Genomic DNA, 19107 nt, shown 5'->3' on the forward strand with positions numbered 1-19107 from the left:
CGTTTGTTTTAGACCTGCGGCACATGTCCTTCCCTTGTTTTCTCCTCATCCCAGCAGGCTCTATTTAAATGCCTCATAGATGTCAGTCACCTTTACCTTACTGTATGTGGATTGCAGTCCCAGGCTGTAGTCTCCTCTCTTATTACAATGTCATCTCTGGTTGGGAGCTTTTTGACAAAGGCCCTCTTTCACAGGCGTTGCGTGTCTCCTGAGTTCGATTAGTTTGGAATTCCAGTGTTCCGGATGGGAGGATCCAGAGGCCTCGAGGCAGACATGAAGCAAATTACGAAAAAGGGTTCTCCCCTCTCCCATTTTATACATCTACAGTACCCTCCCAATGACAGAGTCAAGGTGCTTTGCTCAAATCTCTGAGAATAAATGTCCTGAAAAATGACATTACCTCCAAACGGAATATCCTTGAAATGCTTTTATTTTGTCTTGAGATACATTAAAGGAAAATTATATTGTAGATAAGGAATAAAATCAGAATAAAGAAAAAGGATATGATTAATCTGTATTGTGTTTAATAACTGTTAATTTGAGTTGAAAAACAGATTACAATTTCATTGCCTTATTATTTCAACCGTCAAACCCTTCTTTATTTTTAATTATGTGTGTATGTGTGTTGGTAGAACAAGGTGAGAAGGTTTGGCTTTGTCAATGTCTGCACACAAAACCAATACCTTATCACCATATGCCTTGAACATTGTATATAGTATAGTATAATTTTGGGTCAACTAAAATGCTACTTTTGTCAGAATCTGCCATCATGTCATTGACTGAAATGGTTACATGTTTAATTAAATCACATGGATTAACACTGGTGCAAATAAAAAGAAAACTTACTGCAAAATCTTGTTTGCAATGTCAGCAAAATACAATTTTTGTTTCTGTTGCAATTAGCAAAGATACAACATATTAAACAGAAATGGAGCCCTAATAAAATGAATATATGCAAAGGCATGGGAAGGATTTGCGTAGAAGATTAACTGAATTTAATACAAAGTAATATTTAAAATACATGGAGAAAAGTGAAGAATAGTCAGTGAATTAACCCCAATTGCTTTTCGGCGTTTTATCTTTGCAGGATCTGGTCCAGAAGTCTCTGCAAAACAACAAAATATCAAAAACTGATCAAGAACACATCTATCTGCACTCAGACATATCTTCCCTCAATCTCTTAGAGCAGCTCTGCCTCACACAGGAGCCAGTCCCGCTGCTACATTGGCTTTCCCTTCCATCCGCCTCACCCCTTAGGAGGCCAAGCCCAGGAAGGCGGAATAATTCCAGTGTGCTATCAGACCAAACACACTGCAATGCAATCACCCTCCCCTTACAGTACTACCCAACAACTGGAATCTCATTTCAGCCAGCAGTCAAAACGACCCACCCTGCACCTCTCACTATCAGACCCCTCTGTGACTCCTCTCTGGGCTCAACCTCTGTGGAAGTCTTGCAGACTTTTAGACAGAAAATTAGGCCTTTAAAGTACACACAACTCAGTGTTTATCATGGAGGAACACACTCCTTTTCTCCCAACCTCACTGTTGTTGAGCCTGGCTTCATTTGAGAGGTGGCAAGGTCACACTGGCATCAAAGCAGTCACGCCTGCTCCATTTCCCCAAGAGCATTTCTTTTCTCTTACAGAGCCATTTGACGTCACACTATGCTCTATAATTGCTGGCTTTGTCAGTAAACCACATAGCGTTGATTTACTGTAGTTTCGCTGTTTAAATTGAAAATTGTTGGAGGTCTGATGCAAAACAGTTCCCAGTTTACGTAAATGTACGAGAGAGATAAACGAGAGAGAAGCCAATCATCTTGAGATCATCTTAAATAACATATTTGTAAAAGAAAGACAAACACACACACACACACACACACACACACACACACTCTCTCTCTCTCTCTCTCTCTCTCTCTCTCTCTCTCTCTCTCTCTCTCTGAAGCTGCCATGATTGTGTAATTATTTGTAAGGGATTGGAAAACATCTCTTCACATTTTTCACATCTCACCTGACTGGACTGACAGCAAATTCATTGTTGTGGTTATAATGTGTGATTGAGATAAGGTTCACCCAAACGTGAAGCTGAATGGATCCATCTGACACTGCATGCCCTAAATATGTCATTCATTTGCCACATGCTGCCACTGTTGGAAGACGTGGACGTGCATCATGTCAGCAGGGCCTACAATAGGTTACATTTAGTTAAGTTATGTGGGAGCTTTTGTTTCTACTGTGCTGAATGCCAAAACCGCACTGCGGTATAAAGAGTGGAATGGGCTTAGTTGTGATGCAGTAAGGGTTTAGCTTTTTATTATTTTTCTCTTTTCTGATCTGATTTTGAAGAAAACACCAGTCACTTAAAAGTAACAGATTCAACATAAAGTATAAGGGAAATTACAGTAATGGACCGATAGTGTGACAAGTGGCACAGGATCTGGCTTTAGCAGTCAAATGGTGACCTCTGCTGGATATGATCAAACCATGTATAATTTTATGAATGATTCTAAACAAAATTTAATTTGTATAAAAAATGAGAATGTTTAATGGACATTTCATTCAATTACAACAAGTCAAACAACTAGGAACACTTCAAGAACACCAAAATAAATCCAAATACTATATTTGTTGTTGTACTTTGGTGTATTAAGGTGATTTGTTTTGTGTTTAATTGTTTAAGTTACATGTTTTGTCTCTCTTTTAACATATTGGGACCATTTGGCTCCCCCTTAATGTGTTATCTCTTGGATTGGTGAGTTCTGTGGATTCATAAATATCCAATCAAAAACTTTATGACACACCATGTTAAAATATTGTTGCCATAACATTTGCTGTGCAGACACCTGCTTTGAACACTTCTTCTCCCCACCCACAGTTATACGATGGCTGTGCTGAGATGATTTTATTATTACTTTTCACCCTAACCCTAAAATTTAAATGTACTACCAAACTGCTGTTCACCTCCTGGGTAACACACGAGTGTGAGTATTCGACAGTGGCTAACATCTGCACTTCCAAATAAACTCCTAATCAAACCCATGTCTTGGGAAAAGCTTTCTGGACCCTGGTGCACTGTTGAACAGCATGCCTTCACAAAACAGTAAGTGCAGTGTTATAATTAGATTTTTATGTTTGGGATTTTAAACTTCTTTTGGTGCAAGACTGTTTGTTACCTATGTTGAATTATAATTGTAGAAGTTAACACATTTGATCAATGTTTTGAATGGATTTTTGCACCAAAAATGATACTACCTTTTTGAAGACGTCTACTCGCAATCTGTTGGTTTGTGATACAGCTCTCTTCTTCTCCTCCTCCTTTTTCTTTGTAACCTCCGGCAGCTTGTTGTAAATCCTACAGACACAAAAAGGCAATTGCATACAGGACAGGGGAATACTGTATGGTATCAGAAGTATGAGGGTAGCTGAGCTATGCCAATGAATTGGCATACCAGAAACAAGGTATTATCTAGTGAGGCCACAGTCGGCAAAAACCTGGATCCACTGATAAACAGGTCTCCCACAGACTCCTTTTTCACTCCTACAACTACAGCCAATTTGTTAAGAGATCCTCCAAGCCAGATAGTGTCGCTTTTGAAAAAAAATTACCATGATCAGCCATCATCTGATCCGGTGTGCCTTTCCAGATAAGGCAAGGAAAAAAAGAGATAAGGCATATAGAGGGTAGACCATATCTCCTGTCATTTGGACATAAAACATCTATTGTATCCGTGCAGTATTTAAATGTGCATTTGTGCACATATCTGCATGCATGGCAGATATTATAAACAAGCTTGATGGATTGTGCTGGAAAGAAAAACAAAGAGTGAGAAGTGACGGAGTGACATTGTTTGGCATGGGTTTGGTCTGGAGGACTCACCGTCTGGACCTCATCTGCATCTCTCTGTCTGATATAGACCTCTCTCCAGGCTTGAAAAGGTTATCTAAGACACACACACACACACACACACAAACACACACACACACACACACACACACACACACACACACGTAGGAATAACAAATAAAAATTAATATGCAAATTAACCCTGATTATGTTAATGGACACTGCGGGAACACTGTGATCTCTCTTTTTCAGACACATTTGAACATTAACCCACACGTGCACACACACACACACACACACACAAACACACACACACACACACACACACACACACACATGCAATCAAAAACACACAACCATATCCAGTCCTAATAAGTCTGGCTATTCTGTCTCTCACAGATTAAACAGAAGTGAATTGCCAGAGTGTTGCTGCTGCTGCTGCTGCTCCGGTCAACAAGACTCTTTGTTCATAATTAGACTTAACACTTCATTCAGAGACCAGTGTGAGCTATTCATGACTTCTCCATGACATTTACAAAAAGTAAGTTGGAGCCTTGTAGTACCTTGTAGCACTATGCCTCCCTACTTTATTAAGGTTTCACCAAAGTGATGAGTGGTCAGGTAACCGGTAAAGTTTGATTTGCTGCAAGGAAAAAAAAGCTGTAAACAGTCTGCTGTGATGAATGTGGGAAAAAAATGCCCATGCTGGTGTAATCAAAATGTATTTAAGAAATTCCCATATTACTTAACCTGTGTAGAAAATCAATTCACTAGCTTTTCCAATCCAATATTTTCTTAAAGCAGACAGAGAATCAAACAGCTGAGTTAAAACTGCTGAGAGAACGTTTGATGCGGTGTGTGCTCATGAACAAAGCCTTGTCAAAGTCTGATAGCTTCAATATGGGAGAAGGATAAAACAAAACTGACATTGTTTACTCTGCATATAACATTTCCTGCACAGAAATCAGTGTCTACACCTTTTTGAAAAATACAAATATTAGAAAAATACCAGTATTCTGTTACTATAAGATGTTTTTCACTGACAGACATAGAATTACAGGCAATTCCTATATTTCGCTGGATAACATTTTTGCCAAATGTTTATTTAAACTAGGTATTTTGCTTAGAAATATGTTTTTCACGCCCTGTACTGTACATTATGTTTAAACCCCAGTTCTTTTTTTTTGGCGAGCTTCTGCTTTGCTCCGTTTGTTGTAGTTTTTAACAATATTTGTGAATTTATATGCATTACATCTTTTCCTATGACAAATGCTTCTTTGCTGCATGTTTCCCTTGTTTAATTCCTGTCTGCAACAGTTTCACTTGGGATGAAAAAAGTTGCAACAAATAGAAAAGAAAACATCACATTTATATTCTAGACTAGACTTTTAGTCCCAACTTGTGTGTATTCTCTGCATACAAAGTTTTAGAGAAAATATGCTTTAACTAATCTGCAATACTAGATAATGGCCAGCAGAGAGCAAAGTTGGATAATTGCCACTACACGTTTAGATGAATTATATGTATCAGCTGAGGCTGTTGAAAGATTATTTGACAAATAGTCCACAGTTCTTTGAAAAAACAACATGATTCAATGCCACCATGACCACAAGTTCAGTGTTTATTAATTTCCCAGTGTATGAGTTGGGCAATGGGTTACATTTACCAGAAACATATATATTCACTAAAGGAGCCTTTATCCCAACAGTCCAAGTATTTGATAACTGTGTTCATCTATCGTCTATTTCAAGTGCTAGAATGTGAATTGCTTTCTGTCGTCACTACAAGTTAAATGCCAGTAACATATATGATCTAGAGCTGGTGATATGCTGCTGTCATCCTGGTTGGTATGGTGGAAGAGCGGAAACCTTCTGATTAGTTGTGCAGAGATATGACATCACTTCAGATTTTTCCCAGTTCCAGAGTTATTTAGCTGAACTTACCACTAAGTGGATCCGGAGTGGTGCAGTTCTTCTTTTGTTTGCCTCTATCCTCCCTGAGGCTCTGCACCAGGCCTGGATTGGAGTCCTGTGCCGTTCTCCTTCTCCTTGCCCTCTGCTCCAACCGCTTCACCCGACCCTGAGATCGGCTGATGAAGTCTGGCCTGAAGAGCTCCAAAGCCTCCTGGGGTGGAAAAAGGGATACAAATTGTAAGCAGTAAATTTCCTAAATACTAATCCCGTGGAAAGAGAAAATAAATCTCAAGAATCTATTAATAACATATACTATTCCTAAACCTTGGTGAATCCTCTTCACAGCCTTGTGAGGTATAGGCAACATGTTAATATTATGCTCAGCTTTAGTGGGGATAAAGGTAATAGAGCTGAATCGTTCACAAACCTCACTAGATATTTACCCCTCACAACGCTGAGCAAAACTTGTTATAATAATCAAAAAGAATGAAGGAAAAAAAAGCAAGGGTTGTTTTCCTTCCCCCTCACTTGGCAGACGCTGTGTAAAACACCAACTAAAGCAAAAATCCCTCCTAGTGTAAAAATCATCACTAAGAGATGATGCTTCTTTCGTGATAATGTTTATTTTAAGAGTAAACACATTACGATTCTGTGGACTTTCAGCTCGATCCTGAAAGTCTCCCTTATTTTACTTTTATTTATTGCACTTTTGTAGCCACCATAATGCACATATAGGCATGTTATGAGTTACAAAAATGGTCAAGGTTTGACACACAATTATTGCACAAGATCTGGTTTTACACATTGTACAGATCAAAGTCTTTTTACATGGTGAGTACTGCATATGTAAACCAAAAAATGTATAAAGCCTTTTATGACTCCATAAGGAGGTGCTCACAATCCGATGAATTGCCAGTTGACGGTGAAGACTGCAATTTTAAAAATTAAAAAAAACATGGGGGTGTGGAGTTCTCCTCATAGCTTCTCTTCCCTGCTTTTGACTTTAAGATCAAAGGCTAATTTAACTGCAATTAGCACAACGCACCAATACCTCAAACCGAGCTGTCAGCGGTCGGGTTGTATTGTGGGCAATGTAGGCAGCAGGTTTTTCATAGAAGAATGCGTGGCGTAAAAGATGGTTCAGTTGTTATCAATGGCACAGAGACCAATCCCAAAGAGAGACAGGTAACAACCTCCTCCACAGATATGATCAGTTGGTATCCCATGACCAAAGTTAAAAAGCTAAAAGCTACAGAAAATGTCTAGTAATTGGACTTAATGGTAAGGATGTTTTTGTTAAAGTGCTTTTTCCAAGGTCAATAATGTACCTTCAGGCTCAATGTTAGTTTTCTTCTATAGTGTTGTATATTTCCTGAAAGATAAGTCGTTATTTGAAATGTGGCTCCTACTTTGAGGCTGAGAGTCTTGAGTGTGCCTTCCAGAGAATCAGCCTTCAGTCGCGAATGACATTTCTCATCAGAGACGTTTTGAGGCTCTGAGGAACAGTCATGTTCTTGTTGTTCCTCTGTCTTGTCATTCCTTGTTTGCTTGCTCCAAGTTCTGGATTCCACTTGAGAGACACAGAGAGAAGTGAAATGACTATAAACATAATTTGGCAAGTCACATCCTTAAAAAAAAAAAATTGATTGAAGATTGTTTTTCACAGGGTAACTTTTAGGGAGAACTAATTTGGATGTATGGATGTTTGTTTTGCAGTTTTTTATGTAGTTAGCTACATCAGTTTTGTACTCTGTAAAAGACATACAGTAGATGCAATCCAGACGACTGTATTCTTCCCCCAGACTGAGTTATAGCACCATTTTCACAATGTTCTCAAGTTCCATCTTAGCTTTTATGATCTGGAGAAAGCAGGAAAATGAACAGACCTTAAACTGACCCTCAAATACAAACACACACAAACACACACACACACACACACACACACACACACACACACACACACATTACTCTCACAACTCATAGAGAAAATACACGGATGGAAACATTAATGTGGCCTGTGAGTAATGCAAAACTGACATGTGCATCCATCCTGCACCAGAGAACCCATTCCTTTACCGCTTGTGGAATAAATAACTCCACGGCATTTCCTTCTATTACCATGTGGCATGTAGGTAGCGCATCATCACATGCTTCAGGAAGCACACCCAAATGTGTAATGCCTCCGGACAAGCTGTTGCTACAGGATATTTATACAGGATATAACAAACGTAGTGCCCATGAAAAAAAAAATGTTCAAAGAAGAAAACACATGGAGGTGTGAGATGATGCAGAAAATAAATGTAATGAGGTAAGAGAGTTCATTAATAATTAAAAAGTGTCGTATTGCAGTTGTTCTTCTTGAGAGCGCTGGTAACAGGGGAGGCCGTGACACTGCATTTCTTCTGGCATTTTGGACATCCACTGCCATATGAGTCTACTCACCGTACGTAAGGTAAAGTAGGTTTTTGGAACATGCAGTCATATGGCTTGGCTGCGGTATCAATATCAATCCATTCAGTTTACCCCTATTGCTACATTAAAACTTAAAGAAATAGTTTGACATTCTTGGAAATACTATTATTTGATAGCTTGTGGTGTTAGACGCAAAAATCAATACCACTCTCATATGAGTCTGCAGGGCTGCCAACTTTTCAATTTAGTTTGGAGTAAGACAGTAAAATGACTTCAGATTTTACATGGTCGTAGTCAGATTAAGACTCTTGGATTCGTTGCTGACGGTTTAATTTGGTATGAAAATTATGAGAAGTTATTGTCCTTTTTGGACTGTCCAAGTTTTTGTACAGTATGAGCCTCAAAATCCAAACAACTCACTTAACCGCAGGGTCTGACTGTGCTGCTGTTGCGCTGTGCTGCTTTTTCTTGTCTGTCCGTGGGCTGTCAGTGTCCTTTTTTTTGCGTGATGTTAGTTAGCCTATACATTTGTTTTTCACCGCGTGAGAATTTGGAGATTTGGTGTGAGAGTGCAAGAAAACTATCTCACAGTCAATGAGTAAGAGTTGGCAGCCCTGCTGTGTGTCAAATATGAAGCTACAGTCAGCAGTCTTTAGCTTGGCTTAGCATAAAGAATGTAAACAGGGGGAAACAGCTAGCACCACTATTTCTTGGCTAGGTCACATAGTCCACAAGGTAACCATCCATAAAACCCCAATTTGTCATTTTTACATTTAGTTTTTTGTGTAGATAAGCAAATGCTATACATGTTAATTTAGTAGTGCTGGTAGCCGGATGTTGATGCTGCTGGACAGTCAGACTAGCTGTTTCTAGCCTTTATGCCAATTTAAGCCTACAGGTAACAGCTGCAGGCTGTAGCTTCATAGACTTAGTGTACGGACATGAGAGTTTTATCATCTAACTCTCAACAAGAAAGCATATTTCCAAAATGTTGAACTATTCCTTTAAAATGGCATAATTGAATTACTATAATAAGCAATCTTTTAGAAGACCAAACCTGCAGTGCAGTTTAACATCCAATTCTGTTGCTTTGGGACTAGTAGTTTGTGGTACTTCTACACTTTCACCTTGAAGAAAGTTTCATCAACAATTAAACCGGAAGCTCCTCAGTAGCATAAACCAAATTACATTTCTTATTACAGCTCTCATATAACATTAATCTCATAATTTATGTATGAGGAGACCTGGAGAAACCATGGAAATTCAGTATATTCTACCCACTATACAGTCATAGTTCATAATTTATGATTTTATGTGGAAGGGTTTGAAAGTCAAAGGATGATAAAGTGTTTGTTCTTTGTGTAAAGCTGTACGGTGTGTGTGTGTGTGTGTGTGTGTGTGTGTGTGTGTGTGTGTGTACCATTTGGGATTCATATTAAACAATGTGGATGTACAGTGGAAGTGTACGTGTGGTGGCTGAGCGTGGTTATATTAACAATGATTGAGGTCTAAAGCAAAAGACGAGAGGCAGACTGAATGGAAGAGCTAAGACCACCTTGGCACCTCATTCAGATTACTGTTACGTCTGAGAAATGAGATGTTATCTAAAATAGACTTTGCGAGCCCCTGAAAGCAATATACAGATCAATTGCATAGGTACTTTAGACTTTCAATTCTTAAGCAAGGGGATGAAATTCATACCTGGGGCAATATTGGAAGTGTGTTGCCTGTGCCTGAAATTGCCAGTGATAGGGAAGGCTGCCTCATCTGCATTCCCCTTCTGCCTGCCAGCCTTTGTGTTTGAGGGGCTTGGCCCTCTGAATGATAATAATCCCAAAGTAGTACTACTATGGCGCTGCACGTCTGAATCATCAACCTTGCTGTCAACACCATGAGTGCGTGCCATTTTCTCAACCTTGTAGTCCCTGGGCTTTGGTAGAGGGCTTCTGCAGTGACCCAAACCACTCTTACGGCCATTGTGTTTTTTTCGGCCCAACATGGACGCTCTGGGTCTCACACAGCCCTCATTACTTTTGGCTGGTTTGTTATCTGTAGCGGATCTGCAGCAGTATGAGACACCAAGGCGAACAGACACGGTGGACCTGTACAAGATTGGTTGACCTGCTCTTCTTCCCTCTAGGTCCACAAGGGAAATGGAAAGTGACTTGTCCAAAAACACAACAGAGCTAGTGGACGTCAGTGGCACCTCAAGATGGATACAAGACCGAAAGAAGGGCTGCGAGGATAGGTTTGTTAATGTGTCACCTAACTCTTCCTGCTTCTTGCCGCTCTCTGTGTGGCTCAGTCTGCATTGCACAAGTTGTATTTTCCTCTTTCCTTGATCCTTCATTGCCAATCCATCAGCTGCTGAGTAGGCCTGTCTGAACTCATTTGGCGTCACGATGGCAGGATTCTGTCGGCACACGTCCGGTTGGCAGTTTGAGACTCTCATTGTGCTCGGTGTGGATGAAGCGCTTTCACCAAACGTTTCTGGTAGTTTTGGTGGAATTGTTACCTTCACAGGTTGTGTTGGAGTAAATGGATACACAGGGTCCTGTGGGGTGGAAAGTGATGGCAAAATCCTCTGGGCTGCATGGCGATGAGAGAAAATGCTGACTTTGGACTTCTTCACACCTCATCTGGGACACTTGCAGCCTTGAACAGGTTGGAAACTCCACTGTAAGATCCACTCATTTGCAGTCTGAGTGTGTTATTGCTTGAAGAGGCACTCTCTCCTTCTCCTCTTGCCCCCGCCACACCCCCCATGACAGGACATTCCTGTGCAGTGAAGCAGTGATACCCTTACTTGAGACCTATGAAAAAACAGAGAAAAGATTAAAAAGCTTCATATCAGAAAGTGCTCAAAGTGTGCAATCGACTTCTCTGCAAACTAAAAGATTCTGTAACTGAAATGAAAACAAGAAATACTGCAAGTACAAAGATATTAGCCACTGTGATGTGGTTAGAGGGACTTATTATCTGCTCCCCTGCTCCACTTGTTTCTTGATCTGTTGCTGTTGCCATGACAATGTGTAACTTGATGGGCAGCACTTGGGGACAAATTCCATTATCCATGATATTTTAAGGCAATGATCCCGATTTGTCTCCTGAAAAAAACATTACAGCAGTAGTCCTGTATTTCTATTTCAGTTGAAAATCAAACAGACTTTGAACACCCAGTAGATACTTAAGTTATAGCTGCTTTTGTACCCAGGTTACATTGCTGATTAACATTTTTCTTTTCTCTCTATTTGAGGGGCAAACAATTACACATCTTTCTGAAACAGCTCTCGTGTTGGCTCACATTCCCAAGACTCAAATATCAGGAGAGCTTTACACAAATATAGTTTGGCTTAATGAGTAATCTGCTTGAGCACTATTGTAAACTAGAGTAAAGGAAATCTGAAGACATCACCTAATTAGATCAGAGATCAAACATTACGGAGGAAAAACTATTTTGTTTCACACTCAGACATGTTTTTTTTTTACAGAATATGTATTTTTAACTTCAACTTTCAACATAATTTTTCCTCAAAGGGCAATTGACTTTGAAGCATATAGTGCAACATAAAGCAAACCAGAGTAAGAGTCGGAGTAACACAGACTCAGCAGCACTCCAATGTTGCACTCAATGAATAAACATAACAAGCTTTCTTTATTGACCCCCAACGGGAAAATTTAATTGTAGCAGCAGTACAACCGAAACAACATAGATAAATCCAAACAAAACAAAAGTATAGGAAGTACCAAATAATAATTATTATAATAATAAGAGCTGCATATACTAAGTATTAGAACAGCAATAAAAACCATACATCATGATTATCCTGTCATCCCCAAAAGTATGACCAGCCCAGCATTGTAATCAACATCAAAATACATCAAACAGAATCCCCCAGCATAGTCAGATATCAACTTAAACATAAAGTATGACCAGCACAAAATTGCATCAAAATACTTAACAGTTGACAGTACTGAGAGCGAAATTGCTCTGGCATTGACATCCATAGTAAAAAATAATGAATCTTGTTCAACAAGTCTTCTTCCTTCAGGCAAAACCATTTGCATCTTCAAGTACCAAATACCATTTACAATACAGTGACTGATCACAGAGTGCAGCAGTGTGTCCAACCAGTATTTGTAGAAACAGTGTTTAGTAACTTCCCAGTCATAAGTCCTTGGGTAAACAGATAAGTACACCCAGAGTTGTTTACCTCATTGATGTTTGGTGTCAATAGACTTGGGAATTTCCAACTGTAGACAACCACTCACATCAATCAGCTGTCTTCTCAGTTCTCAACTGTCAGTTCAAAACTGAAAAAAATACATGGATTTGACCTCAGATCACTGCATCTTCTGATTTTAACAAGACTGCACATACCATACATGACGTAATAAAAAAGTCCACATCAAAGGCCTCTTGAAACACAATTACCAGCCTTACCTCATCACATAAGCACAGCTATATTTTTTTCTGAAAATAGTATTTTTGGTAATACTACAATATCGCAATTTTCATTTCATCCATTCCTTTTTATCATTTATTAAATGCTTAGAGCCATGTTCATTTCCACAAATCAGCACTGAAAGGAAACCTCTTTCTCTTTCCTTCTCTGTGGGCTTTTGCTGCTCAGCTCAGCTAAGACGGTTATCTGCCTTACTTTCCTGGTACATTGTTTATTATTCCTTGACAGCAAACAATAGCTTATATGTTTAGGTGTTGTGGTTTGCCGTTTTGTTTTATATTTTATCCTTGTGTTAGTTTTTGGTCTTGTGTTTTAGTCCTCGTTTCCTCCCTGCTCTGGTGTTGTAGTTTCTGTTTGTGTTCCCTTGTGAGTGGCTGAATGTTCTGTTTCCTGTTTTATTTTGATAGTCTGGTTTTCTGTGCTGTCTTGTCTTTAGTTTTACTTCCTGTGTTTGCCCGCTCCTGTGATTACCTGATGTCTTCCACCTGTTTCCCAGCCCTTGTGTCACCTGCCTCTCGTTGTCTCCTTATCCAGTGTATTTAGTGTCTCTGCTCCCCTTATCTCTTGTCAGATCCTTTTTGTGAGTTTAGGTGTTCCAGATGATGTGTTCCCAGTTTGCCTTCCCAGTGATCTGTCTTCAGCCCGTGAGTCTTACCAGTGTCTGTGTTCCGGCTTTTGGTTTTCTTGTTCCTTGACCTTTTGGATTTCCTTTTTGGCATTTTGATCCTTGTGTTTCCTAGGACTAGTAAAATAAACCCTCAGCCAAACACTCTACTGCCGTCCTGTCATCTCTGCGTTTGGGTCCTAATTCCGCTACATTTGTAACATAAGGCCTTTTGTTTTCAGAAGCCATTGGTAATGGGCTTACCAACTCATTTTATACACCACTCAGTGTAATTCAGTTTTTTAATCATAATACACCAAGTGCACTGTTCTTAGTTCTGCTGGTGTAAAGCTCAATGTAGCTATTACAGCTAATAAAAGTGAGATTATAACAAATGGTGGCATCATTTTCACTTTAGAGTGCAGAGAATTCAGTCTGTGTCACACAATGTCATATTGAGACCTTTAAAAATGTAATTCATGTTGTTGGTCTGTTAATGTTTACATTAATGCTACTGTTATGCTACGCATACTACACAAAAAGTAATTATGTTACCCTGTGTGCTCCACTTTGAGCTGAATCACATGGGATGCAGGGATGGGAATGCAGGCGTGAACAACCCTGAAAGAGAAGTTTATACATTTACAGGTTCACCCCATCTTTCCTTTTGATTTACATTTGTTTTTGGCTAGCCAGCAGTGTAATTGGAGGTATAACATTTTGCTAATGTTGCACTTAACAAAGAAGGGTTGGTTTAGAGTTTGTTTGTGTGAGAGAAAAGTACCCTGGAGAATCATTCAAACACAGGAATTCAACTAAATACATAGGATGAACACAATAGAACAACAACGGAAGCAGAGCGCGACAAGAGTCCTTCAACCGAAGACATTAGGCAGCATGTGTTTACGCATTGCACCTTACAAAATGCAAATGAACGCTAATGTTTCATTGGTATATGTTTTATGAGTAGAATGTATAGTTTTTTATCCCGTTGTTCATAGCCATACAAAAGGACAAACCTGCGTTAATGAGTTGGGAAACAGAAATGTCAACCAAATGTAGGTTCTGCCATATATGGAATGTAAATGTAAAGTATGAGTATCATATGCTGCTGCACGGCCTTCACATTAACCAGATAGCAATCTAACTCAATTTATTTGGGAGACGTGTTAAACAGCTCTCTACACCACCATCCTCAAAACACAGAATGAAGGAACATTTTTTGAAGAATGGTGTTCATTTCAGAGACTCATAAGTAGTATTAAAGTTGTCACGGAGACCCATCGGTGGCCCAACTACTACATTCTGGTATGTACAGGAATGCTCTCATTAACTCCACTGTCCTCTACTAACTGTTTAACTCTTTCAAACAAATGTTCAAGTCACGATGACATAAAAAATGCAACTGAAAAAAAGTACAAGCCTGGCAATATTTTTGTAATGTATATGTATGTATGTATATGTGTTATGTCATCCGTAAATCCCATTAAAATACCATAGTCACGAATTTGGGGCTGGCAGTAGCTCAGTCCGGGGGGACTTGGCTTGGGAACAGGAAGTGTAGACGGATCAAGTATAGCGTGTGGGCAGCCGGTTCACCTCCTGTGCACTGCCGTTGAGCAAGGCACCAAACTCCAAAACTGCCCCAGGGCTCTGTACAATGGTTGACCCTGCCCACCCCTGGATATGTATGTGTGCATAAAGAGTTTGCAGAAGAAAAGGGACTTTTGGTCTTGTTGACATACAATTATAGAATAAAGGAGCCCATTTGAAGTTAACCTTATGCACTAACCAATGGGTCTGTGAAATAAAATATGCAAGATGTGGACCAGAGAAAAATAGTAATACAGTGTGTGTTTGTGACAGAGATAGCACACAGAGGGTGAACAGGGTTTGTGCTTGACTAATGGGACCATAAACGTAGTGTTGCATGCATGGAAACCAGTGATTGAGTAAACCTTTGTGCTACTGCCAGTGCCAGGAACAGACTGAGAGGCCATGGGACCTACAGCTGGTTAGGAAGCAGACAGGCTTTGCAGAGTTGTGGGCATATAGAGAGATAAACCCATCAGCAAAGCCAGTGTTGAAATGAGCCATATTGAGGGAGCTCTGGGACAAAACGTGGGTATTCAGATGTGTCACACGGGCTGGTGTTAGCTAAGGTTATTTTTGTCATGGATTAATTTTATAATCCTGGCCTTTTGCTTTATGTACACAATGTGTTTTTTATGTATCTGCATGCTGTCCTTTTACTTACTTTTTTTTGACAAAAAGAAAGCTAATGACTTAATATTGCCTCTTAAATATTTACATCCATATTTCTTTTTTCAAGTGTGCTCTTGATGCAAATTACTTCCTGGACACACTTGCATTCAGAGGCGATTTCTTTAAGACTGCAAGGGAAGCTCATCTTCCCCAATAATGTCAAAAAATCTGTTATGTATTATTGTGTTAACATTTCATTGACTAAAAATGTGTTAGAAAACATTCATCTTGAAGACGGGCTCATTCAGAATCAGCTGACATGAGTTCCTTCTTATAAATTCCTGTAACGTGACATTTTTTACTTTTAGTACATTTCCCTGTTGAAGCCTAGCGTGGACTTCACTGGGGCTGCTTTGAACTGATTTTTAAATGCTTAGAAAATAGACGATCATTGGTTGTATGCAATTATTCTCCGCCTACTAATGCTCTGTGGGTCAACGGAGTAGTGGGCTGGCCTGCAATCCTTTCCGTGTTATTCTCTTCCTAACCACAACCGTCCCGTTGTTTTTGGCGTGTCCTGCGTGTGACGGTTCCTTTCCCTGGTCTTTTTCCCTAACCACAACCGTCCCGTTGTTGTGGGCGGTGTCCCCGATCGTGTCCCTGCGCCCCATTGTTGCGTCCCGCAGAGCAGCCCAGTGTCATGGCAGTTTGTGAAATGGTCACGTTCGAAAATCGTGACATGTACACAAATAAAACAACATTGACCTGTACACGAATCGATAAATCAAAACGTGACCATTTCACGAACTGCAGTGAGAATGGGTTGACATTTCTTACAGTTATACACCACATACTTTGTTTGCTTGTTTGCTCATTCATTCATTCATTCATTCATTCATTCATTCATACAGTAGGCCAGGCTAGTGTTGTAGGGGTGAACTAGCCAGCTAGCGAACTGCACACAATGGCAGACAATGCTAATATTGTCAACCTGATTTTGGCAAAGCTATTTGAAAGTCTTACTTCACAAGGAGAAACTTAACGCTAAACGGCAGGGCAGATCAACACCTAAGAATGATTTATTAAAACATAAGATTGATTTAATGCAAAGGATAGGTCAAGGTAAAAGGTCTTTTCAACTCTCCTGGTATGACAAAGTTAGCTGGCCGACTGGAAGTGCCACAACAATGAAAATGTCCTTCTGGCCATGCCTCTTAAAGAAACCATCTTACCAATAATATACATTATTATTCTAATAATTATTGTATTATTATTATATGATATATATATTATTATATATATTATTGTATAATAAATATATGGAAATGTTTAAGTTGTAGGCCAAAAATGAGCTTCCCTTCTTTGAAAGACCAGCAGCCGCCACAGGTTGCATTATTATTCAATGAATCATGGATTATAATCATAATGTAAATGCTCCTTGTTATTACGTGCAGCAGTTACACACTAGCAGCAGTTTCTGGATTAAAAGAGGAATTTGTCAGACTGAGTCAAGCGTGCTGCAATGGTCCTGACTTTGGGTCACTGGAATGTGCTCACATGGGGCTTAATCTGTTTGGATTTGCAGCAGAAAAACATACCAGTGGCCTCAAGCGTTATTTGAATTTGATATTCAACATTTATCCCCCACCTAAGACAGCAAGAAAAAACTATGAATGTTCTACAAATTCTGTAAATGGCATACCACTGCTGAAAAGTCTGCTTGATTTCAGTAGCTCACACAACAGTGCCAGTGAACATAACATTTAAAATGTGTGGCAGGTTGTTATACCTTTGCCATAAATGCACCCTTGTCCTAACATTTTACGACAACATTTGTTTTATTTATTACTCTTTTCATTGAGGATCACAAGTTTGACATAATTACTGTTAAAAACAAATTTATAACAGACAATACAATACATACAGTGCAATTTTTAAATATACTGTCCAACCTCCACAGCACACAGTGTGGAGACATCTTACCCTTTAAAGCAGAGTGTCAAGGCCAAGACATCAGCCGTAGCTCCAATTTTTTGGAACAGATGGATCCACTTCTTTCAAGAGAGGCCACGGTGCGAACTGTCCTGCACTCAACCAGTCGCTCAGCCGAGAGCACTCTGTGGTCTTTTCTCAAGCCCCAGGAAACTCCTCTCAGCTAACAGGGGATCAAGGAGCAAAGCAAAACTCATCAACTGAGTCAATGTGTTCATACAAATAACCCTGTGAGCTCACGTTAGCTGCCTGAGCGTTAAGAGCTGAATATGCTCAGCAAATAAAAAAGACGGCAAGCCTGCGTCCTTCGTAGAACTCTAACAGTGATGGCTCTATTGACAAGCTTCAGTGGATCTTGCTATTTCTCAGATAATTAATTCCGTTCACACACACCTCTGGGGTTAGTTATGCTGGTTAAAAAATACCAACAGAGATCCCTGGAGCTTCCAGCTGTACCCAGGCCTTGAGTCCATTTGAGTTGAGTCCTCCAGGCAGGCAGTTGTCTGCCCTTCTTCTCTCCTTCATCCGTCCATAGAGCCCAGGCTCAGGTAGCAGAACAGGTGACTGGCTCTCAGATTTCAGGCCTTACATAACAGGTCCCCACTGCACAAGTTATTAATGGAGTCAGAGGCTCTCAACAGCTTCTGCAGTTTCCTACTGATGCAGCAAAGAAAGTAAAACACATAGATAAAAGAAACGGAGGTTGTTTGTTGCCTCTTTTACTCTTACCAGTTCTTAGTCAAACCAATATGTCCCAGAAGTTCTGGCAAAGTTTCTTTGAAAAAGCCCAAACATCTTCTTGGGAGTATGTAGACAAAAGAACAAAGAGAGTAAAGGCAAAACTATAAATAAATGTCTAGACGTTGTACTGTACAGCTTCAAAAAAGTGCTGAACATTCAAGTTATTGTTTCTCCTCAGCCAAAGTAGCATTAAAAATTGCAGTGAAGTACAGTACGTTTAACACTGTCAAAATGATAAATTACACAGTTACTCAACTAAAACATTAAAAACATGGAGGTATATTTCACCCCTGTCATGACTCATCACCCAGTGGTTACGCTGATATGAACACTGAATGAAGAAAGGTGATGATCAATGACTTATAACTTCACCTTTTATAGGAGGCATGTGCTGTACATAGTTGTGGGTGTACACGGTAATCCTTTATGAATAGCAAGTAGTTTTCTTTTATTATGACTTTTGTCTTTATTAGAATCCCTTTTGACTCATCCCTATACAAGTTGATCATCTTCATACAGTTATGCTGTAGCAACTGAGTAATCCAATTACATGTTCTATATCAAATATATTGAAGTGCTCAGATCATGCTTTTCGGCTTTTTCCCTTTCCTTTATTGTGTAACATATATTTTTTGTGCATGTTATAGGTTTACAAAGTGAATAGCTCAAAGTCCATTCCAAAGGGACTTACCACCTACAACAAAAATCACTGTTCATAAACTGCTCTAAACAGATAGTCCAGCCTCTACTTCTGTGATGAACGTGCATCAATTTGTAACACATAATTATAATGCTGCTAGCGTGGCAGCGTGCTAGCGTGGCACATTCTTATACTCTGGTTCATAATGGCTAGTTGTCCTTAGCCAAGAACTGTGCATGTGCAACTTCCAACAAAGATGGAATTGAAGTGAGATGCCTCACTCTGT

At 39.6% G+C, this 19107-nt stretch overlaps 1 protein-coding gene across 2 annotated transcripts; it reads right to left on the reverse strand.

Moving 5' to 3' along the window:
• Positions 1-502: 502 nt before the first annotated feature.
• On the reverse strand, positions 503-17883 carry LOC117960754. 2 transcript variants are annotated; one of them, XM_034898899.1, is made up of 7 exons: positions 17432-17883; positions 9875-10986; positions 7171-7331; positions 5792-5972; positions 3882-3945; positions 3257-3356; positions 503-1105 (listed from the first exon to the last, which is right to left on the reverse strand). In XM_034898899.1, exons 2-7 carry the CDS (start codon positions 10623-10625, stop codon positions 1076-1078), a joined length of 1287 nt encoding a protein of 428 aa, XP_034754790.1. In that variant the 5' UTR covers positions 10626-10986; positions 17432-17883; the 3' UTR covers positions 503-1075. The 2 variants fall into 2 exon arrangements, with proteins under 2 accessions (XP_034754790.1, XP_034754789.1); XM_034898898.1 differs by lacking the exon at positions 17432-17883 and adding an exon at positions 12388-12506.
• Between the last annotated feature and the right edge of the window lie 1224 nt (positions 17884-19107).

This window comes from Etheostoma cragini, chromosome 17, assembly GCF_013103735.1.
Source record: "Etheostoma cragini isolate CJK2018 chromosome 17, CSU_Ecrag_1.0, whole genome shotgun sequence".
NCBI classification, from domain to species: Eukaryota; Metazoa; Chordata; class Actinopteri; order Perciformes; family Percidae; genus Etheostoma; species Etheostoma cragini.